The 21,006-nt window shown below is 39.9% G+C and overlaps 1 protein-coding gene across 3 annotated transcripts in view; it reads right to left on the bottom strand.

Moving 5' to 3' along the window:
• Positions 1–21,006, bottom strand: part of inpp4b (inositol polyphosphate-4-phosphatase type II B) — a 99,923-nt gene that overhangs the window by 57,365 nt on the left and 21,552 nt on the right. For 2 of the 3 annotated variants that reach the window (XM_026303799.1, XM_026303800.1), the window contains exon 3: positions 15,111–15,190. In XM_026303799.1, the coding sequence (XP_026159584.1) occupies positions 15,111–15,190 (80 nt within the window). Of the gene's footprint in view, positions 1–15,110; positions 15,191–18,916; positions 19,323–21,006 lie in introns of those variants that run through there. The other variant, XM_026303801.1, reaches the window with a different exon arrangement.

Below are 21,006 nucleotides of genomic sequence, written 5' to 3'. Positions count from 1 at the left end.
CATATGGAATGGAAACAGAGTCCCTCTCTTCCTCCGTGTAATCTTCTTGTTCAGTCCCTTTCACTGGAACACTGGTCAGGAGAACAACAACAACATCAAACACCTAGATTAAATTAGAACTAAGTTGTTAAGGCTTTTCAGTTTGGTATACTTATTGTATTGTATTTGGCAGCACAATTTCTGTGTGGTCATTGTGCATTTGTGAATGTGCAGAATGGTTATAAAACACTCTTACCAAACAAGCCCAGAACATGTTGTGGGAGACATGTACAGTGGGTACGGAAAGTATTCAGACCCCTTTAAATTTTTCACTCTTTGTGTCATTGCAGCCATTTGCCAAAATCAAAAAAGTTCATTTTATTTCTCAGTAATGTACACTCAGCACCCCATCTTGACAGAAAAAAACAGAAACGTAGAAATTTTTGCAAATTTATTAAAAAAGAAAAACTGAAATATCACATGGTCATAAGTATTCAGACCCTTTGCAGTGACACTCATATTTAACTCACATGCTGTCCATTTCTTCTGATCCTCCTTGAGATGGTTCTGCTCCTTCATTGGAGTCCAGCTGTGTTTAATTAAACTGATTGGACTTGATTAGGAAAGGCACACACCTGTCTATATAAGACCTTACAGCTCACAGTGCATGTCAGAGCAAATGAGAATCATGAGGTCGAAGGAACTGCCCAAGGAGCTCAGAGACAGAATTGTGGCAAGGCACAGATCTGGCCAAGGTTATAAAAGAATTTCTGCAGCACTCAAGGTTCCTAAGAGCACAGTGGCCTCCATAATCCTCAAATGGAAAAAGTTTGGGACGACCAGAACTCTTCCTAGACCTGGCCGTGCAGCCAAACTGAGAAATCGTGGGCGAAGAGCCTTGGTGAGAGAGGTAAAGAAGAACCCAAAGATCACTGTGGCTGAGCTCCAGAGATGCAGTAGGGAGATGGGAGAAAGTTCCACAAAGTCAACTATCACTGCAGCCCTCCACCAGTCGGGGCTTTATGGCAGAGTGGCCCGACGGAAGCTTCTCCTCAGTGCAAGACACATGAAAGCCTGCATAGAGTTTGCCAAAAAACACATGAAGGACTCCCAGACTATGAGAAATAAGATTCTCTGGTCTGATGCGACCAAGATTGAACTTTTTGGCGTTAATTCTAAGCGGTATGTGTGGAGAAAACGAGGCACTGCTCATCACCTGCCCAATACAATCCCTACAGTGAAACATGGTGGTGGGAGCATCATGTTGTGGGGGTGTTTTTCACCTGCAGGGACAAGACGACTGGTTGCAATTGAAGGAAAGATGATTGCGGCCAAGTACAGAGATATCCTGGAAGAAAACTTCTTCCAGAGTGCCCAGGACCTCAGACTGGGCCGAAGGTTCACCTTTCAACAGGACAATGACCCTAAGCACACAGTTAAAATAACAAAGGAGTGGCTTCGGAACAACTCTGTGACCGTTCTTGACTGGCCCAGCCAGAGCCCTGACCTAAACCCAATTGAGCATCTCTGGAGAGACCTGAAAATGGCTGTCCACCAACGTTCACCATCCAACCTGAAAGAACTGGAGAGGATCTGCAAGGAAGAATGGCAGAGGATCCCCAAATCCAGGTGTGAAAAACTTGTTGCATCATTCCCAAGAAGACTCACGGCTGTACTAGCTCAAAAGGGTGCTTCTACTCAATACTGAGCACAGGATCTGAATACTTATGACCATGTGATATTTCAGTTTTTCTTTTTTAAGAAATTTGCAAAAATTTCTACATTTCTGTTTTTTTCTGTCAAGATGGGGTGCTGAGTGTACATTAATGAGAAATAAAATGAACTTTTTTGATTTTGGCAAATGGCTGCAATGACACAAAGAGTGAAAAATTTAAAGGGATCTGAATACTTTCCGTACCCACTGTACAGTAAAGGGTTTCTGGTTAGTTAAATTGTTCACACATACTTGTTGGAAAGAAACAGTCTCCTCCAGTAATTTCAACATGAAAGATGGGTGACAGAGACCACAGTCATCTTTCTGTACAAAAATGCATGCTAGACTTAATCTAAGAGCTAATATATAGCTTCAGCAGTGTGAGAGAGATAAATCAAGTGAGTATCTTGCAAATGGAAATGTTTTTTAGTGTGAAATTCCCTTTGTGCTTTCATTGACATTGCTTTCTTGCAGAGCAGCAGCAAAGAGGCAGCAACATAAGCAGGAATTTCATATTGGATTTTTTTTTTTTTTATTGCATCTAACTATTGAAATCTTATATTAGTTTTTAGCTTTATGTGTATTTTTGTAGAGAAAAATAAATGTCACACTAGAACTGCTTTAAGAGGGATCTAAGCAAGGCTACTATAGATAGGAGGTACAAAAATGTACCTATGGGCATGTACATGACAGTTATGGCCCAAATATTTCAAATTACAGACCATGTGTGTTATATTTACAGGGTGAGACCAAGCACCAAGTGTCAATCACAAGTAGAAATGTAATTATATGCACAGTTAATGTCTTTTACCACCTCACCCGACCAACACGCACGCAGGCACACACACACACTGTCTGCTTCCAACACACTGACTTGCATACAACTGTTATCAGCACAATTTTATGCAAAGCTTTTTTCTATATGTGTGTGTCAGTTAAAATTAGAGTCACCGTAAGATGTTCTCAGCAGAGTGTACACATGTCCGACAATATTCAGTTTGAAGTCCAAGTTCAGATCAGTTACAGTCTGTTTAAATATGTATGTATGACAGTATGTTTAAATGCACGTACAAGTTGAGCTACTGTTGAGCTACCATATCCAAGCACGGTGTATTGATTTATTGACCAAAGTATTTCTGACTGTACTACGATAGGTTGTGATATGCTCCCAGGCGACCGATTATGGCTAAATAACGGGTAAACATGTTAGTTTGTGGCAAACCTCTAGCATGTCGAGCAGTGAAAACATAACTTTATAGCTCTGTTAATATTGTGTATACTGTATGCTTTACTTTTCATACAAAGTACATGCATGCTATCCCTTTGTTTGTGCTTCTGAATGAAGACGACATTGCCATATGTGCATGCACAGAGCACCTAGCCCTTTTTGTGCCTGATTAAAAGGTGTGTACATACAGGAGTAGCTCGACTTCCAACCGAACTCTCTGGGTGTTTTAGTCCGACTATGAGAAATTCGATTTAATACAACTGCAGTTGGACTAACAGGTTTATAAGTATTTTAAAAGTCTGGTTTCAGACTAACTCGATTAGTTGGACTAACACCATGTCATGTAAACATACTGAATGGTTGAGCGGGAGAGAGCAGGTGGTGCAGCAACACAGAGCGTACCATATGCCCAGATGATTACCTCCATCACAACTTACTCAATGAGTACTACTTAATCAACACTTAAGTGGTAGGGGGTCAAACTGCTAGCATGCTGCAATGCAAAACATTCAAAAACTCTATAATTCAGTGTCACCCATGCATCAGATTCTAAAAAAACTGAAAAGAAAATCACACAGCCTGTTGCAAGTTTAATGACTCAGAAAGAGAGTAGACGCGCCCATAGAGAGCCTCTAAGGCTTCATAATTATTTTTCAACAAACTGTAAAAGAGCTGACAAAACAGTATCCTTTCATCTGTGTCAAACAGATGGTTTTTGTCCTGTAATTGCTCTCGAAAAATAATCCAACTCACTGTATCCTGACTGCCACTGATTCTGACAAGCATGCACTTACTGCATGATAGGAGGTACGTTTAAGGTTGTTTATGAATTTTGCGTTCAATTTTGTTTCTTGTTTGATTTTCTTTCTCAGTCAATCTTAGTAAACCTCAGCTTGATGAGAAAATGTTGCCGCTTAAAATAAGTTCCAAAAGAACCATCCAGTTCTTAGCTTGAGCTGTATACAGTGAGGTTTTAAATATGCCCTTTATGTATTTAAAAGAGCAGTGTATATTTACAGTCTAATGCAATACTACCACTAAGACCAACAAAATCACAGAGAAAAAAAAAAAAAAAAAAAAAATCATTCTCTTCTGGAAGAGTCCTGACAAAACAGATGGTTATACTGTGCGGGTAGGATTTATTGCAGGGCTGCCGTCCAGGATTATTTTTGATAGTGGAAGGTTTTTTCTGGACTGTGTGTGAGGAGAAAGAGGGAGAAAGTGTGGGTGTGTGTTTGTATATGTGTGTAAGCTACAGGTAAGCAAGTAGTTTGACAGCTGTGGCTAGTGGTGATTGCATTGGCCTGTTGACATGGGAAGACAGTAAATGATAGGTGTTCTGTGCTCCACTGACTCTCACAGAAGAGGAAACAGGATAGAGACGTGGTAGGAAGGTTATGGATCTGCAGAGAATGTTGGGTGGTAATATAACACAAATACACACACACACAGATGAAAATGGGTGGGTGGGTGAGTGAGTGTCTATAAAGAAGCAGGCCGAGATGTAGGTTAACACACTCAACAGCACCCAGAACCCATAGGGACCTTCTAGAGATGAAGGTAAAGAACCAAAGACAGAATAGAGACAGGAGCAGATCTAAGACTGTTTCTCAAGAATGCTAATGAGCAGGGAGCAAAGTGGAGGTTTGTCTTGGTATGTAACTCTTCACTCTTCAACAATACTGCACCTTTGCAGCTGCTATATGATCAGCCCCAACATGCTGTAGATTTTATGTTCTCTTCATTAGATTCCCATTACTTTTAGGATTATTAGCCTATACATCTGATTAACAAGACATTACACAACAAGGTCCTGTCTTATTAGTGTAATGGTGCCTCACACCCTTAAAATGGGACTCTAAGCTGTATAAGGATTGATAATGACTGTGTCATTGAAATCTTGGTCCCACAACTTTGGAACCAAGATTCCCCACCATCCATGCATCCATTATCCATACCTGCCTATTCCTACCTAGGGATCTGCTGGGGTCCATCCCAGCAGGGGCACACTCTGAACAGGTCTCAGAAAAACCAATCATTCCTAACTTAAAGGACATTAATTACCTTTGGAAATGTCTGAAAATTAAACAAAAAACAATAATAAATCACAACAATCACAACGCAAGCTTCACTCAATTTTTTCTTCTTTCTTTTAACTATATCACATCAGATTTCAACATAATGTGCTGGAAATAACTGGATTCTACAGCAGAATCTTGACTAATGAAGTAGATGAAGCTTCTCTGTAGCCTTCACAAATACAGATCTGCTGAGTGGATGCGTAAGAACAAGTTGATACCTGTTACTTCAAAATGAATAATCAGATGCTCTTTGGACTATGTCTGTGTCTAAGTGAATAAAACTGCATGAAAACATGGCCGTGTGTTTATTCTGAAAAGCTGAAGGCTAGATCTTATTTGTAAACTGCTTTATTGGTCGTTAAATACACTTGCTTAGAAAATGCCAGCATCTCATTACAATATAAATGCCGGAAAACCAATTTCCATTTTTGCATGCACACATGAAAACAAGAGATTTGAAACAAGCCATGTGCAATGTGTGCAGACTGAAACCCAAACATATCACAACCAGGTGAGGCAAACTCTCCCAAAGGGATTCAAGAACACTTTTTGAAAAACACTAAGAAACATCAGCTGTAACGCTGAAATCAAAACAAGCCTTTCAGATCAGGTTATGGCAGGCAGTGCAGAGCTCCCTTCTATTTTCCAGTGACTGAAAGGGATTTAAGAGCTGTGTTGATACAGGTCATTAGTTATCACTCTGCATAGGCTCCATCTCAGGGTGTTACAAAGACATGAGGCTTAGGTTCAGCAAAAGTGACTTTAGCTGAAAACTGTAACTTCAGACTAAAATGGAGTAGGTTGGGAATGTGACTTAAATGCAAATAATGGAAAACAGTACACTATAATAATACTGGGCTACTTCCTTCCCTGGACAGGAAAAGAAAATTGCAAATAAGCCAAAAACTTAACATAGGAATTTTTCTTCTTTATTGTTCTGTAGTTCTCTCCATCCCTCTCTGTCAACAACCCAGGTACTTCACTAAGATATAGTCCCATAGTGCAGTATATTATTACTGAACTAACAACAAGATACAGTATATGTTTAACCTTTACCCAGAATAAAGGTAGTCACAGTTTGGATGTTGCACAGACACAGTGAGCCTTCATTAGGTTATCTAACAGAAGACCACACACATTGTCCACAAGGTTACCTAACATGAAGAATTGTCCACACATCTATCACCAGTGATGTGGGTTTCTGTACGTGTGGAAGTTGACGTCCACCTGTGCCAATGTCTCAAACAACACATTTATAGACACATCCCAACTTGCAGACACTGAGTCACCAGAAATGAGTGACCCTTTATGTTAATCGGGGTGGACTAAATAATGGAAATGTACCCAAGAAGCACATCCCTGCAGTGCTGCCTAAGTCACAGTTTACTCCAAATAGTGTCAACATTATGAGTCAACATGAGCTTCTTATTATGCTAATGGGGGATACATGTCACAGTGAGTATGCGGTGTGCATGATTGGACAAACAAAACAGAACAGATATGGACGATGGTCTTTATGCAATAAGCTCTTAAGATTTCCCAAGGTTACTGGAATCAGATGCCACAACAACAAAAGGACAAACAACCATTTCTTAGTGAATACATACTGCAATTTCTAAAAAGATCATAAAACAACACACCGTTCTCGTGCAGCTCCATGTTTAACTTTCTGCTGATTATAAATGTTACCTCAAGTTTCTATTTGCAATCCAATCATGCTTTGTTAACTTTCCGTATGCTCGTAATTGGCAGGTTCCAATATCACAGAAAAAGACAGGAGTTAAACTTCATAAAAGATGAGAAATATCAAAAGCTACCAGATAATTGTATCATGCAGGCAGTGTGTGTACATGTACGTATACATACATACACAAGTGTTTGTGTATGTATTCATAAACTTGTATGTTAGCATAGTTAAGTGATGTAATGTGTGCAAAGTCTATTTTTAAACAGAATTCCCTCCTATATCCCTGAATTATTGAAATTAATTAGGAAAATAAGAAGCAACAAATAACTATTACAATGCCCCATGCAAGAAATACAAACTTGAATATTTAAAAACTTTATATGCCTACAAATGGAGACTGCATTGCATTATTGAAGGTATATTAAACAGCATGGCAGACAGGATATTATGCATGACCTCACGGGGGAAAAGGAAAGATTACACTGCTCCCTCTTCCATCGCCCCAGAAAGGTGCTTGAAAGATGGAACACCACAATTTAATCTAAGAGCAAAAATAGAGGATGGCATACAAAAGAAAAAAAACATAAACACAAACTTGTAAGACACGATTTTATACACCTACTCTCTCCCCCTCTTCTTCCTTCTATTTTGTCCTCATTATCATCCTCTCATCACTTAGACAAGGACTTGGCATGAGTTGTGCCTGTAGCATGCCTTAGGACCATGTCGGGCCAGATTTATTAAATCTCTCCCCTCCATCTTTGGCTCCTAACACAATATCTCATTTTAACATCTCTTCTATCTCTATGTGTTATGCCGCAAAGAGATGACTTATAGGAAGAACCCAATGAATGACTGACCCTGACTAATTGATTTTGCTGTAGCTCCAATACCTTGTTAAATATGAATGTTAGGTTAACAGCTCTATACTATACTTTGGAGTTATCCCTGACGTTCCTGTTCAGTTTAGCGGAACAGTAATTACTCATGGCAGGTAATTAAGGCAGCTCGTCAATGGAATATTTCCTTTTCTACCCATTTTCTCTCCGAGTTGCATTTTGATGCCATGGTGCAGCACCGGCCAAGTTAGTCATTTTCATATTCTACCCATGAGCCCCGGTGCCTGAGGGATCTTACAGATTATGCGGTAGTTCTGCGTAAAAAAAGAGGCATTTTTAGTACTGAAAGAGGAAAAATGAAGAGGCCATATGTGCATTTATTTCAGCCTAACCGAGTGCCTTTTCTTCATTTTTACGTACAATGTGGTGTATTGGTTGTGTGTGAGGATTACTGCATTGACTATAAAGTATGTGCATGTACTTATGTGTATTTGTTATTACTATGCACGGCGATGTGACTGTAAAGCCATTTCACTGCATTTTATTTGACAATTTCTGTCTCACTCATTCATCATTCACTCTCTCACACGCACAGACATACACACGTTTCCATCTCTCTCTCATTCATATCCTGGAGACTTTCTCTAACCTTAACCATAACCACTACCTATCTAACCCTAACCCTTAACCCAATTTTCACCTCATCCTAACTGTAAACTGAGTCATCTTTTTAAAATTTGGTGATTTACATGATAGGGACCTGGAATTTGTCCCAGCAAGGAAGCAGAGACCCCACATGTTAATGTGTAAACATGTATCAGTCCCCATGATGTAGCAAAAACATGGTATACAGACACAGACACAGACACAGACACAGACACAGACACAGACACACACACACACACACACACACACAGACACACAGTTTCCAGCAGCACCCTCCATGTGCAAACTGCAGATAAAAAAATTTCTCACCAGCTATAAATTTAAATGCCATGGCCTTAAGTGTCCTTTAGTCTCCCCTAAGTACTTCAGTACATATGTTCTTCTGTTCACTGCTACCTGATAAAATGAAGGCACCATAAATATAAGACATTTATGTGTTTAATTATTGTCCTTATTTCATTTCAGCTTAACTTTTTAAAAGTTGATATTGAAAAAGTTGATATTAAATACTGGCATTTTTGTGCCAGGTTATTTTGGAACGACTTAGACAGGAGGCAGTGTATTATTGACCTTGCAATAACAAAATATGACTAACTCCAACGCTTACCTAACCAAAATCTAATCCCAGCCTAATCAAACCAAACCTAAAATGCAATGGTTTATCTAGTGGGGTCCCCACATGTCCAAATTTGTCCTCAAATGTGAGGGGAATCCCCATAATAGGACTGTGTGATAAGATTAATGTTCCCACACCATGATAAATACAAGTACACACATACGCCCACCCACAATTTTTCTCCAATGTACCTGGGTCAGATAGTTGATCCTTGGGCTTTTAGGTCAGGCTCAGATAAAATCAGTCACAGAGGATAGAGTGTAAGGGAGAGGTGGCTGTCTGTGGATAACTGAAAATTGCAACAGGGCGAAAGTGAGTGCTCTGGGGCGGTGAAATGGTATTATCATGATAGCAGGCTAAACTGTTACTGGTGGGACAGTAAAGAGAGGCTCTATCCAATGGGAATGGATAAATAAGCCATGAAGCCAGCAGCAGAGGCACTGGTCTGTGATAATGTAGCCTCACCATGGTAAATCTCTGATCCACACACATGCACACAGACACACCAACACAAGCATACAAATTCATATCAAAATCAAATCTCAAACTGTTCTGTAGAACTGGGTCATAGAGTGCCTCTCCTACTGAGTGTATAAAGTTTTAGAGATAACGAAAAGGGAACTGCAGTGTAAGAGACTGAGAGGCTAACAGGATGTGTGCAGCGGAAAAAGCAGGGCTGAGATAGCAATATAAAAAATGAAGTATGTGCCACTAATTTGACACAAGCTTATGCTGTAGATTCTTCGTTATGTAGCATACACTCAGTTTCACATCATCTGTGTCCCATTTACACAACACTATTTGTTTCAGTGGTGGGGTGAAGGAGGCTCACCTCCCTTCCTGGAGGTTATAATCTTTCTTCCCAAGTGTAAACATAACATGCGTAATTCAGAGACTTCTGCAGCACTGACATCTTTGCAGCTCCTGTACCACACTGGTTGTATTGTTCTTACCAGACCTCAATTTAAACCATGCTAGATTTAGTCTGCAAAGTCAACCGATTTCTATAGTGGAGGGAGAAACAGGGACAACTTCTCTCAGAGAGGGAGGATAAAAACTTGCAAATATATTCAGTTCGATTTGTTACATAACTTTGGATTAAAATGCTACAAAATCCAGAACAAATGACATTTTCTGAATAAACAAAAGGTAAACAGCTATCCATTTGAATCACTTGTTACACTGCTGTCAGTGGTTGTCATACTTAAATACAAACCTTAAGACCATTAGTATGAATTGCGAATAACTACTTGTATGCTTTCAACCTGCAGTCAAATAAGAGCCCAGCTACAGTAGTGATTAGTTATTGCATTGTAAATAAAAAATTCTGCTTTGTTATGTGGCTATATGATGCATTACTCGGTCTAGATATGGGAATATTTCTGGGCTACAGTAGCTCCTTCATTCTGGGTGAGTAATTGCAACAGTGGATCAGGCAAAGAGTCCATATAATACAACCAGAGAGAAATTTACTGTGCTTGCACCATGGTAAAGACTATGGTCACTATTTACAAGCCTACTGTATATTGTGATAACATATTTAGTGTGGTGGGACAGTTAGTGTGCAGTTGGTTTGTCTAAGCTTTTTTTGCGCTAACAACAGCTGCCTGCTGTTATCAAAGACTAGTTTTCATTACTAAATGACACAGAACTAACTTTAAACCCGTGTTAATATTTTCTTCAACTTAATTGTGGGTAAAATTATTAGAATTGTTAAATAACTAGGGCTTTGTCACTATAGCAACTATGATGTTAGCTCCTCTCAGCTTGAATGAGCGCTTTAGCATGTTAGCTCATTGATTTGGGTTTCAAACCCTGTTTGAGGTGCGTTGTACTGCTTTCATAAACCTTGTAAACCATAGTGCCGCATTTGTCACTTCCCTCAGGAGCTGGTGGAGACCAAAACAGAGCTAAAAAGACAACACATATCGGGCTTGCATTCATTATTTTGACAGAATCTCAAATAAATGCCTATGTCTGTATTTTCTGGATATGTAAACAGATTCTCACCTTTTCTTATCTAAGTGGCCAAAAAACCTACATGATACCACTAATAACTGTCAGGTCTTGTATATATTGCAGAAAAATGAACATGTACATACAAGAAGAGACACATTTCTCACAGGCAAAACTCCAGGTAGGAGAAAACTGAGGACATGCTGCTCCGACGCAGTACGATATATTGTTCTAATTCAGCCCAGCAAACATGTACACACACCTACATAAAGATGTACAACCTGAATATCATGGCAGCTATCTCAAACCTGACCTCAAAAATCACAGTGATCTTGCTGCCAACTAATTTTCTTTTAAAATACTTCAGCATTGAGTATTTATCTATCTTGACATTCACTCTCACTCAGCACAGACACTTTCCGACAAGCATTTATAAATTCCTTCTGTTCAGTTTCCAGCTTCCAATCTTGATTAAATTTGTTACCATGTTCATAAACAAATTCAGAGAAACTGCCTTTAAATAAGGCATCCAACGCGCAGTTTTGTGATTTTCTTTCAGGTATATTTTGCAGGTGGACTACAAAATTACCAACAGACTTTATTTAAGCTTCAGCTGAAATTGTGTACTGATCTATCATCAATAATTCCCTTTAAATGATGTTAGGTGTCTTCTCTTTGATTAATAAATGGCCAGACTTCAAAGAAACAATTCTCGAACTAGCTTTTTCTGGTGTTGTAAGCCTATGCCTGTGCTTTACATGAGCATGTGTGTGTCTGTGCTGCATTTGTTTGTATGCTGGTGAGCGTCTGGAGCACCTCAGTGCGCTTTTGGTCGTGTGAGAGCTGCAGGAAGGTAACATTTTCTCATCATCACTTCAGTCGCTTCTGGTGCCCACAAAAGAGAGACAACTTCACAACGGCTGAGTCTATGTACCCACCACTCCTACTCATTCAACACGACACTGTCAGAAACCTTCAAAAAAAGTGACCCAAATCAAACCGGTCGTGCCTTACAGGAAGGAAAAACAATCCGTGACAAACATCCTAACCAGCCACACATGAAAGTCAGTGTGAGACCAGAGAGAGGAGCTGAAATGCAGAGAGAATTCACAGGAATAAGGAATGAGCTTTGAGGTGGACAACCCTACAGCAGAGTGAACTTTACTAGAGCCCCTAAGTAAAAGCAAAAGTCACTCACACACACACACACACTGGTGCTTGTCAAATAGCAATTTCCTCTCTACATATGCTCAGCACCAGTGTAAATCAAGCTTATGAAGAGGAGTTGGTCAAAGTCATATTGGTTTTGAGATTCACTGAAGGGAATCAATCCTCGCCTCTTGGCGATAAAAAGGTCCCCTCTGCTGAGTGAAGTCAACTCAAATTAACTGACTTTCTGCAACAACTGATTGACTGGCATTAGAACGTTGTATTTAAATGAAGCATCTGTTCCTTAGTGAGCACAGCGAACTGCACAACTGTCCAGTGTCAGTGCTGCAGAATCTGAGCTGCTTGGCCAGCAGAACTAATTTAGACTGTGAATCACACTCATCCACAGGTCAAACAGCCCAGAATGAATCATATACACTTACAAAAAGCTGCTCATCTTTGAAATGTTTTCTCACTAGATGAATCAACAAGCAAACAGCATACCAAATCAAGACAGTTTCTTCTGTGTGTCTGCGTTTGTTACACATGCATCACTGAATATCAGTCTAACACGTTCAAGCTCCAACACCACTCTAACAATAGCTCTAAGGCCAGGACTTCGTGAATGTGAGTTTGTTTAGGCATGATTTTCAATATGTTACGTGCCATTGACAAGCACAGCAAGATTCTCCTTAAAAAAAAAAACATGCCAGGATAATTGTTCACTGTAAAAAGAGCATCATATATCATTGAACTACGAAGTATTGTGGTGTGCTTTTTTAGGTGTAATACTTGAAATCTATTCAGTTTACTCCTATACAGTTTCTTTTTCTACAATATACAATAAACTCTAAAGCAGTTTGAATTGACAAAGGGTGTGGTCCTCTTTTTACGTGGGCAGCCATGTTGCGCTGCCATATTTCTACAGTAGCCCAGAATGAACAAAAACACTGGCTTTAGACAGGGAATTGTGTTTTTTGTTATGTTTTGTTGTTATGTGTGAGGGGGTGCGAAAAAGGTTGCATTCCAAAAATCTTACAACTAGATGCTGCTGAATATTTCATGCTTTACACATTACACCTTTAAAACAAACCAATGTCTACTTCTTACTGGTTGCCTAATGGTTGTAGCCAGTTCAGTTTTAGATTTTTCCCACTTATTTGATTTTTTTTTTTTTTTTTTAAAACCAAAGGTTACAGGAAAGTCTGAAAATAAAAAAAGTTATGGTTTGTTTCTAGAAATATGGTTTTTTATGCTTTTGTATTGTGTTAGTCATCCTGTCTGACCCCCCGCAATAAAAACACTATAAAATGTAGCTGGATATAATGTGTGGAGCTGGAAGTAGCTCTATATTGGGAGGAACTGTTGACATTTCTTCTCTTATTAAGAAGAGTAGTGTAAGAATAACAAATAAATCACAAAACAACAAAATGAACTAGAAACATGTCTTGTCATGTCAACAGTCAGGCAAACAACCCCTGTGTAAAAATGTGCATGCACATACACCAAAGTGGGGGACTACAGACCAAATCAAGACTAAATACATATGTTGGTACTTCCGTTAAAACAAACACGCGCACACTAACAAATCCTCTTGTGCAACATTTACTAGTATAAACATTTACAGCAGATGAAATGATGCCTGGTCTCCATAATAACCCTTCTCCATGTAACACTGTTCTTCAGTCAAGACTGGACACAACTACAGTACCTGGGAGACCCTCTGGGCTACAAGTATGTTAGAATATTCTGCCTTTTCTTCTTAATGGCCACATGAGCCCTACTGGTTGAGTCAGAAGCATTCTCATTATGGTCCACTATTACGACAAATACAATTGACTTGAACATAATGTCTGTTCAGGGGAGTTTTTGTGTAGAAACAGCAGCCATCTAATATTGAGCAGAGCAAAGAAAAATGCCCCAGTGGAGAAACAGCCACTGGAGTCGAAACATAAGACCGGCCTGGTGTTATCTCTGCATACAAGATACTCAAAACCAGCTATGTAAACACAGCCATTTACCATTTAACAAATGAGATAATGGTGTGTGGAGGTGTTGAGTAACTTTATGCACTGAAGGATGAGAAAAAAAAAATAAAACAAGATTTTCAGGAGATACAAGCATCAGCAGTAGTAATTACACTAGTGAGTGACAGGTTATTAAATACATCACTAACGTGTTGTTTTCAATGGGTAATATTAAACAACAGTTCATAAACAGGTTTAAAAAAAAAGACCATTCAAACATGTGATTACATGGCCCTGTGTAGTTGATCACTTGATCTCTATGGCACTTATGACTTCATTCATTCCCTGTTCCTGCCAGGATCATTACTATTAGCTCAATTTATAATGAAATGCACACCAAGAAGGCAGTCAGTGCACACATAACAGGTCAGGGCTTTTCTCAGTCTTTAACCAGTGCAACATATTGTGTAAAATGACCAAATCTACCAGCAAAATACCATTTCATGCCTGGTAACCATGTATATATAGAGCTACATTGTACTTCTTAGCAATCGTGTCAAGTACTAACCATTAGTGGCAAATAGCCAATCTTCTATGTTGCAAAAATGATGATTATATCCTTAAGGAGATCAGTGCCCTACATCTGTTTTCTCAAAATAAAACTTCAATTTTCCCTCTCTCACTGTTGGCTGCTTGATTTTAAATCAAACAATTAACTTACTTTAGCTTGCATTACTAAAAGATGACTAGAAGCAGAACATCAATGTTCTTGACCTTCATACAGCATGTTTGTATGCAGACCAAACATTTAAAAAGCTTTTTGACTTTTTTTTTAATTTTTCCAAAATGTATTTAAATGTCCTTGAAGAATACATCATAGGCCCTCCTTATAACCCATACAGTGTTTTTTTAACTGTGTGTCAGAGAAGACACTTACTTCTACTAATATATATATAAATATATGTATATATATATATATATGTATGTGTGTGTGCGTATATAGCAGGTCAGACTACATTCACAAAGTATTGTATTCTCAGTACTCTCAAACATAACATCACTGAAACAAACAACCATGGCTTCTACATTCCTAATGTTGCCGTTGCAACATCTCTGTGTCGGTTTAATTTCACCTGTCAAGAGATGTAATCTTTACACTCTAGAGTGTGAATTATATTTAGCCCATAGGAACACAAAGAGCAACGAACAGAGTATGACAGAAACATACCTGAGACTCAAGGTCAGTCGTTCATCTTTAGCCCTCAGCAGATCACCTACTGAAAAGGTGGCACTTCCCAGTAAGTTGCTCTGTAGATGTAGAAAAAAAAAAAAGTCAGTCAACACAAGGCGAAGTGTTTCAGCAACCAGTTAAAAAATATAAAATACAGCCCACTGAAAAACCCTTTTCTTCTTTTGATCATACTATAGAGGTGTTAGCAAAGTGTCAGACATAATTTGTAAGAAATGACTTTGAGCCCTGTGCTGTAAAGTAGCGGAAATGTGTGATGTAGTTGACATAAAGGGCCATAAAATTTACTTCCTCCTCTGTTGCTTACTGCCCTTTGTCACTGCCCTGACAACATGTGTTTGCTGCAGGCACGATGCGAACAGGGGGTGTCAGCACACAAGAACTGGGTCATGGAGAGAAAGGTAGGGGACAAGCCCATCAATAACAAAGAGAGATGGTCCACATTCAGAGAAAACACACACACACACACACACACACACACACACACACTTGTAGTCCCTCACAGACATGCCCAGATGCATGTGTCCATGCACATGCACACACACACACACACACACACACACACGAGTCCTACACCTGCAAGTTAAGCTATTAATATACTAGCTTGTGCTGCAGGAGGGCAGGGCTAAGACCACGCTAATGACACAGGCTTCTCTGAACACAACTAAAGCACAATGTAGGTAATTAAGAAGTACAGCAGTGACTCAACATGCAATATTTCATCATAGTAGCTAAAAAAGAACTTACATTATTTGTAGCTTGTGCACAAAGATACTAAGATGTTCCTGTATCTTTTTTAGCACTTTTATCTACAAACCTTGAGTGTTTTTTTTTCTTTACAATTGTTCCATTGATGGTTCTTCTAACTCTAATGTGGCAAAATGAAACAAGACAATTCTTGTCTTCTGTCTTGCCCCAGTCTGTTCTTTCAGACAGCTGTCAAAGGCTTTACCTTGCCTGTGAAGATGAAACGAGGATTGCGTCTGATTTCTTTTTTAACGAATGCAAATGAGTTTGAGGAATTGTAAGCAAACACCAGGAAGCTTCCACACCCACATTTTTACTCTCCACCTTTTCAATTAATTGATTCAATGTTTTGAATTTCCTAAAGCTCAACATGGCATCTTATTTTATTTTACCTTCTTTTGTTAAACTATTGATTCAAAATCAGCAGTACTATCTTTTAAACATGACAGAGAAAACCAGTACCAGTCACATTTCAGAAGCCGAAACCAGGTATGACGCACGTGATTGAAAATAACTGAGTAAACAATTGTCAAAAAAACAATCAATCAAACTAATCATTAAGTCAGTCAATGCCAGTCTATCAAAGGGCTGACACATATAGACAGACAAACACTCATATTCACACCTACAAGCAATTTGGAGTCACCAATTAGCCTAATCCAAATCTGCATGTCTTTGGATTGTTGGAGGAAACCAGAGTAACCTGCAGAAAACCCACACAGACATGGGGTGAGCATGCAAACTCCACACAGAGAGGTCCCAGTGTCAAACAGGATTCAAACCCAGAACCTTTAAGTGACAGCTATCTCTCACTTTGTGTTATCTGATACCAAAACTATTCTGATGAGGTCCACAGAGTGAAGTGCACATAATTTAAATAGAAAAAGTGTGAACAATCAGCATCAGTATAGTACGCTGAGATGTAATGCCTGGGTAGAAAGTGTCAGTGCATCATTGTGTGAAATACTGTAAAAAGCATCACAACGAACATGCAACAGTCTCATACTGGGGTCAGATGGCAACTGTGGTTAAGTGGGCAGGAGTTATAACAGCAGACACCAGACAACACAGGCTGCATCACCGTTTCCTTCTCTGTTATAAAGTCATCACAGTCACAGGTACAACACACGTTTTTAGCCACAGATTGCATCCCTAGGTGAAAATATTCCACATTGCTGTTTTAAGATAGTTATAGTAATAACTTTTTTTCATATTTCTTTTTTTCATTCAATTGTTTGGCTATTTGACTACACTTTACCTCTAATCTTGCTTCTTCACCCTTCCTACCACTAAAATGCTTTTTCTCTTCCTTTTTTGACCTCTCTGCAGTCTCCTGTATCAGATAAGGCATCCTGTCTACTGACCTCAATCATTTCCTCCCTGAGCAGTTTCCTGCTACCCGGTACAAATACGTATCTGCTTATGGCAAAACTCTGCCCTAACACACTCCCTCGCCTCGGCCCACTCTCGAGTAGGCAAACAGGCGTGCACACATAATAACAGAAAGAGGAAGTGACTGAAACATAAGGCCAGTACACAGTACTGTGGGGAATAAAAACATAACACCTAATGGTCACAGCGAAAGATTTGAAAAGCAGCTTAAATTTACTATGAAAGACACCCAAGAATAATATTCAGTTACATATTTTTGCTGTACAGTGCAATGACCTTAAGAATTAAAACAAAGCCAGGATTCCCAGCAGGCACCGTACAGTGTCATATTCTTTGGGACTGATATATCCTGGCCCATCCCAATTTGCCCTGACAACCCAACCCACAAGGCACAGAAGGCCATTACATGCCATGGAGGACCATAATATCCCCATGTAGCCATTATTGGTAAGCTGGTACAGAATGTCTGGTAAATGGTCTTAGAAATCCATTTCTTAGCATCTTTTTATGGCCCCTCACGATGAAGCCTTTAAAAGTAATGAAGCTCTGGAGACCATCTTCTTACGCTAGATCAAAGTGGCTACACCACAGAAAATGAAAGAAAGATGGGGGCAAGAGGAGGAGTGGAGTGAGAAAAGAAGACAAATGATGCTCTTCCAGGATCAGAGGATTGATTATGATGGTCTTGCTCTATTCCCTCCTCACATGCTCTGTCCCTCTCTCTTAGTTCTATCTTTTCTACCTGCTCTCCCTTATTCCTTTGACTGGATCTATTGGCCATGCCCGTTGCAAGCTCTAAGAAAAACTTTTGATCTATGATGCACCTCACTAATTTTCTATAAAATGTGACAGCTTCTTGTAGAGAGACATTTTGAAATAATCCCGAAGACAAATACTCAAAATTAAACTAACAATATGCACATCCACAAAAGATCAATCATGGACGAAAACTAAAATACACTTGTGCAGGAGCATACAGAGTGGACATACTGGTCAACTGCAGGCAATCCCAAGTACCTGTGTGTGGACCTTTGAAAGCCACTGTGTCTGGCCATCACTTTGCAGAGGTAAATAGTCTAGCTCAAGCTGTAGATCTATTGATTTTCTCCCTGCCCTGAGTGAGTGACACACACGCAGACACACACTAACTCTCTCTTAATCAATCCCTCTCTCCTCATCTCTCTCTCTCACACACACACACACACACACACACACACACACACACACACACACACACACACACACACAGAGAGAGACAAATGAATACCTGATGGAGAGAGAGGACATTCATTCAGATGCTATGCCAACAGATGACATTTAACATAAATGGCAGTAGTGCCAGTTTTGGCACTCAAATAATATTTAACTGGCAAACATTCATGAATATGAACAGATTTATACCAGGGAGGTCAGCAGTGTCTACATGAATACACTGCCCCTCCACTACAAACAGGGCTTCACAAATTGGCCTAATTAAGTCATTAGAGATGTCATGACATGCCATTTACACCAACATACAAATGTGTGCACTCGGGCACAAATTATGACTGCAGTTATTTAACACTGACAAAAGAGAGAGATCACACACCACAACACACATACAGTTTATAACACATAAGATATAAGGCACATGGAAGTCCACTTACAGTTATGTTCCACACAATCCTAGCAGCTGCAAACAAGTAAGACAGTAGGGCAAGGAGAAATGAGCTATAGAAACAAGAGGCTGAGAGAAGTTAAGTCATGAGAGAGAGAGAGGAGAGAAGAGAGAAAAGAGAGCTGTCTTCCTTCTTCTTCTTAATGAGCAGCAAGGCGGTCTTCCTACATAGAGTATCTTCCTCCAATCCTTAGAGTAACTCCGCGTATGTTATATTCGCTCTTTAAGGAGCAGCAGTCACACTCGCTGATACACACATTGTACAGACACTTGAAACACACACGGCACACATTTAATCACCCACACTGCAGCCTCCGCTGTGACTGAGAACTGGCTAGACTCAGCTATCGCTGTTGCTGCTGTGGTTGGCGTGACAGTAAGCGAGACCAGTACGAGAAAGAGAGAGAAAGAGAGAGAGAGAGAGACAGGAGAGAGGAGGGAGGGACTCCACATACAAGCAGTCGAGCAAGAGTGGTGGAAAAAGGAGGAGGAGGGCAGAACCACACAGAAGAGGAAGAGACAGAAAGAGAGGAAGACAGACAATTAATGGGCAGAGAAGCAAGGTATAAAGGGTGGGAGATATAGAAAAATACATTTGTGAAGTCAAAGGAAGAGGGGTGACAGACAGCCAGAGTTGTGTGTCACACCTCGGTTGCAGCCAGTGACTCAGATGGCCAACAGGAAATAAAAACACTTATGGCTACTTGAATTAACATGTATTCCCACCACACAGTGAAATGTGTTATGTGTAGGTGCGTGTGTGTGCATACAACCTTGATAAACACTTCAAAACACACACTGGCATACTTGAGGATCACATAAGAGGCTCCCTGAAACACTCACACTCTATATATTGCAACTAACTCAAATATTTACCATCATATGCGGCCACTTCAGAGAAAAAGCACATCCATTGACTTTGAGACACCGAGACAATGTTAAGCAAACCCACGCAGCAACACCAGTGACACCAAGCTTAGGTTTTTAGCTATCTGAGCTCGAACCTTGGATTAAACAGGGTTTAATTTACCCATGCTGACACAGGGGGGATGAGTAATCCTGGCAGAACAAAGGACACGCTCTACACGGGCCCTTATCACCCCGAGCAGGTACGCAAGCAAACACAATAAGACATGCACACAAACACTAAAGCACACATGAACGCGCGCATCCACTGGGACACCTAACATCTGTAAGCACACACAAACAGTTACATACAAACACACTGAGCACTGGAGCTCATGGTGACAAGTAGTCAACAATTCTTAATATGGGAGTGCAGCGTGGAATTAGGGAATGGAGGTGAAAACACTGGGTTTAAAGTGTTTTTTGTCTTCATTACCGTGAGGATTGATGACCTGGGTGCCAAGTGGAAGCCAGAGAGGGATAGTCCCTGAACTCATACCTGCCAAAAGATTACCCAAGATGCTTACTTGTTTGCTAGCAAAGCGCTTACTCTGACTATGCAACAGTATTTATGTGTATCTGGGCTGTCGCAAAATCCATTTGTTCATTTTTAGTTGTTTACTGCTTATTTTTTTGACAGTGATTACCGATGTGTTTTGTAGCTGCTCTTGTGTTCGCTCCACGCTCTGTTTCTGTGCTACAATAGAAACTGATCTGAATCTCACATGTACTAAATGTATGCTGAACGACAACACGCATGCAGAATCCAAGATCAAAGCTCCTTCAAAATATAAATCAAGCGGGCATTTTTAATGTCCTACTTTGAAGTTCAAAATGTTTGACATATTTTAGAGCATTCAAACTGTGAGTTCCTGAAAAGCACACTGAGACCGGTGGGACTGGTCTTACAATCAGTATGGGAAGCACAAGGTACCTACCACAGTGAAAATGTTAGACGATCCTGGCTGTTAAGGGATAAGCCTCAGTACTCGTTAATTCTTACTTCTTAACCTTCTCTAATCAGCACTCAGAGCTGCCTGAACACAGCTGCACATGACCACACAAAACACCGTTTGGACCCGAATCTCTTGACAAGGTGGTAATCCATGTTAACATAGAACAAATGCCTCTGACAGCAGGTTTCCTACAGATTGCTACAGGGGGAGCTGAGAC

The sequence above is a fragment of the Mastacembelus armatus genome, chromosome 1 (genome assembly GCF_900324485.2).
Source record: "Mastacembelus armatus chromosome 1, fMasArm1.2, whole genome shotgun sequence".
In the NCBI taxonomy this organism is placed as follows: domain Eukaryota; kingdom Metazoa; phylum Chordata; class Actinopteri; order Synbranchiformes; family Mastacembelidae; genus Mastacembelus; species Mastacembelus armatus.
This window is presented reverse-complemented; position numbering and strand designations above follow the sequence as displayed.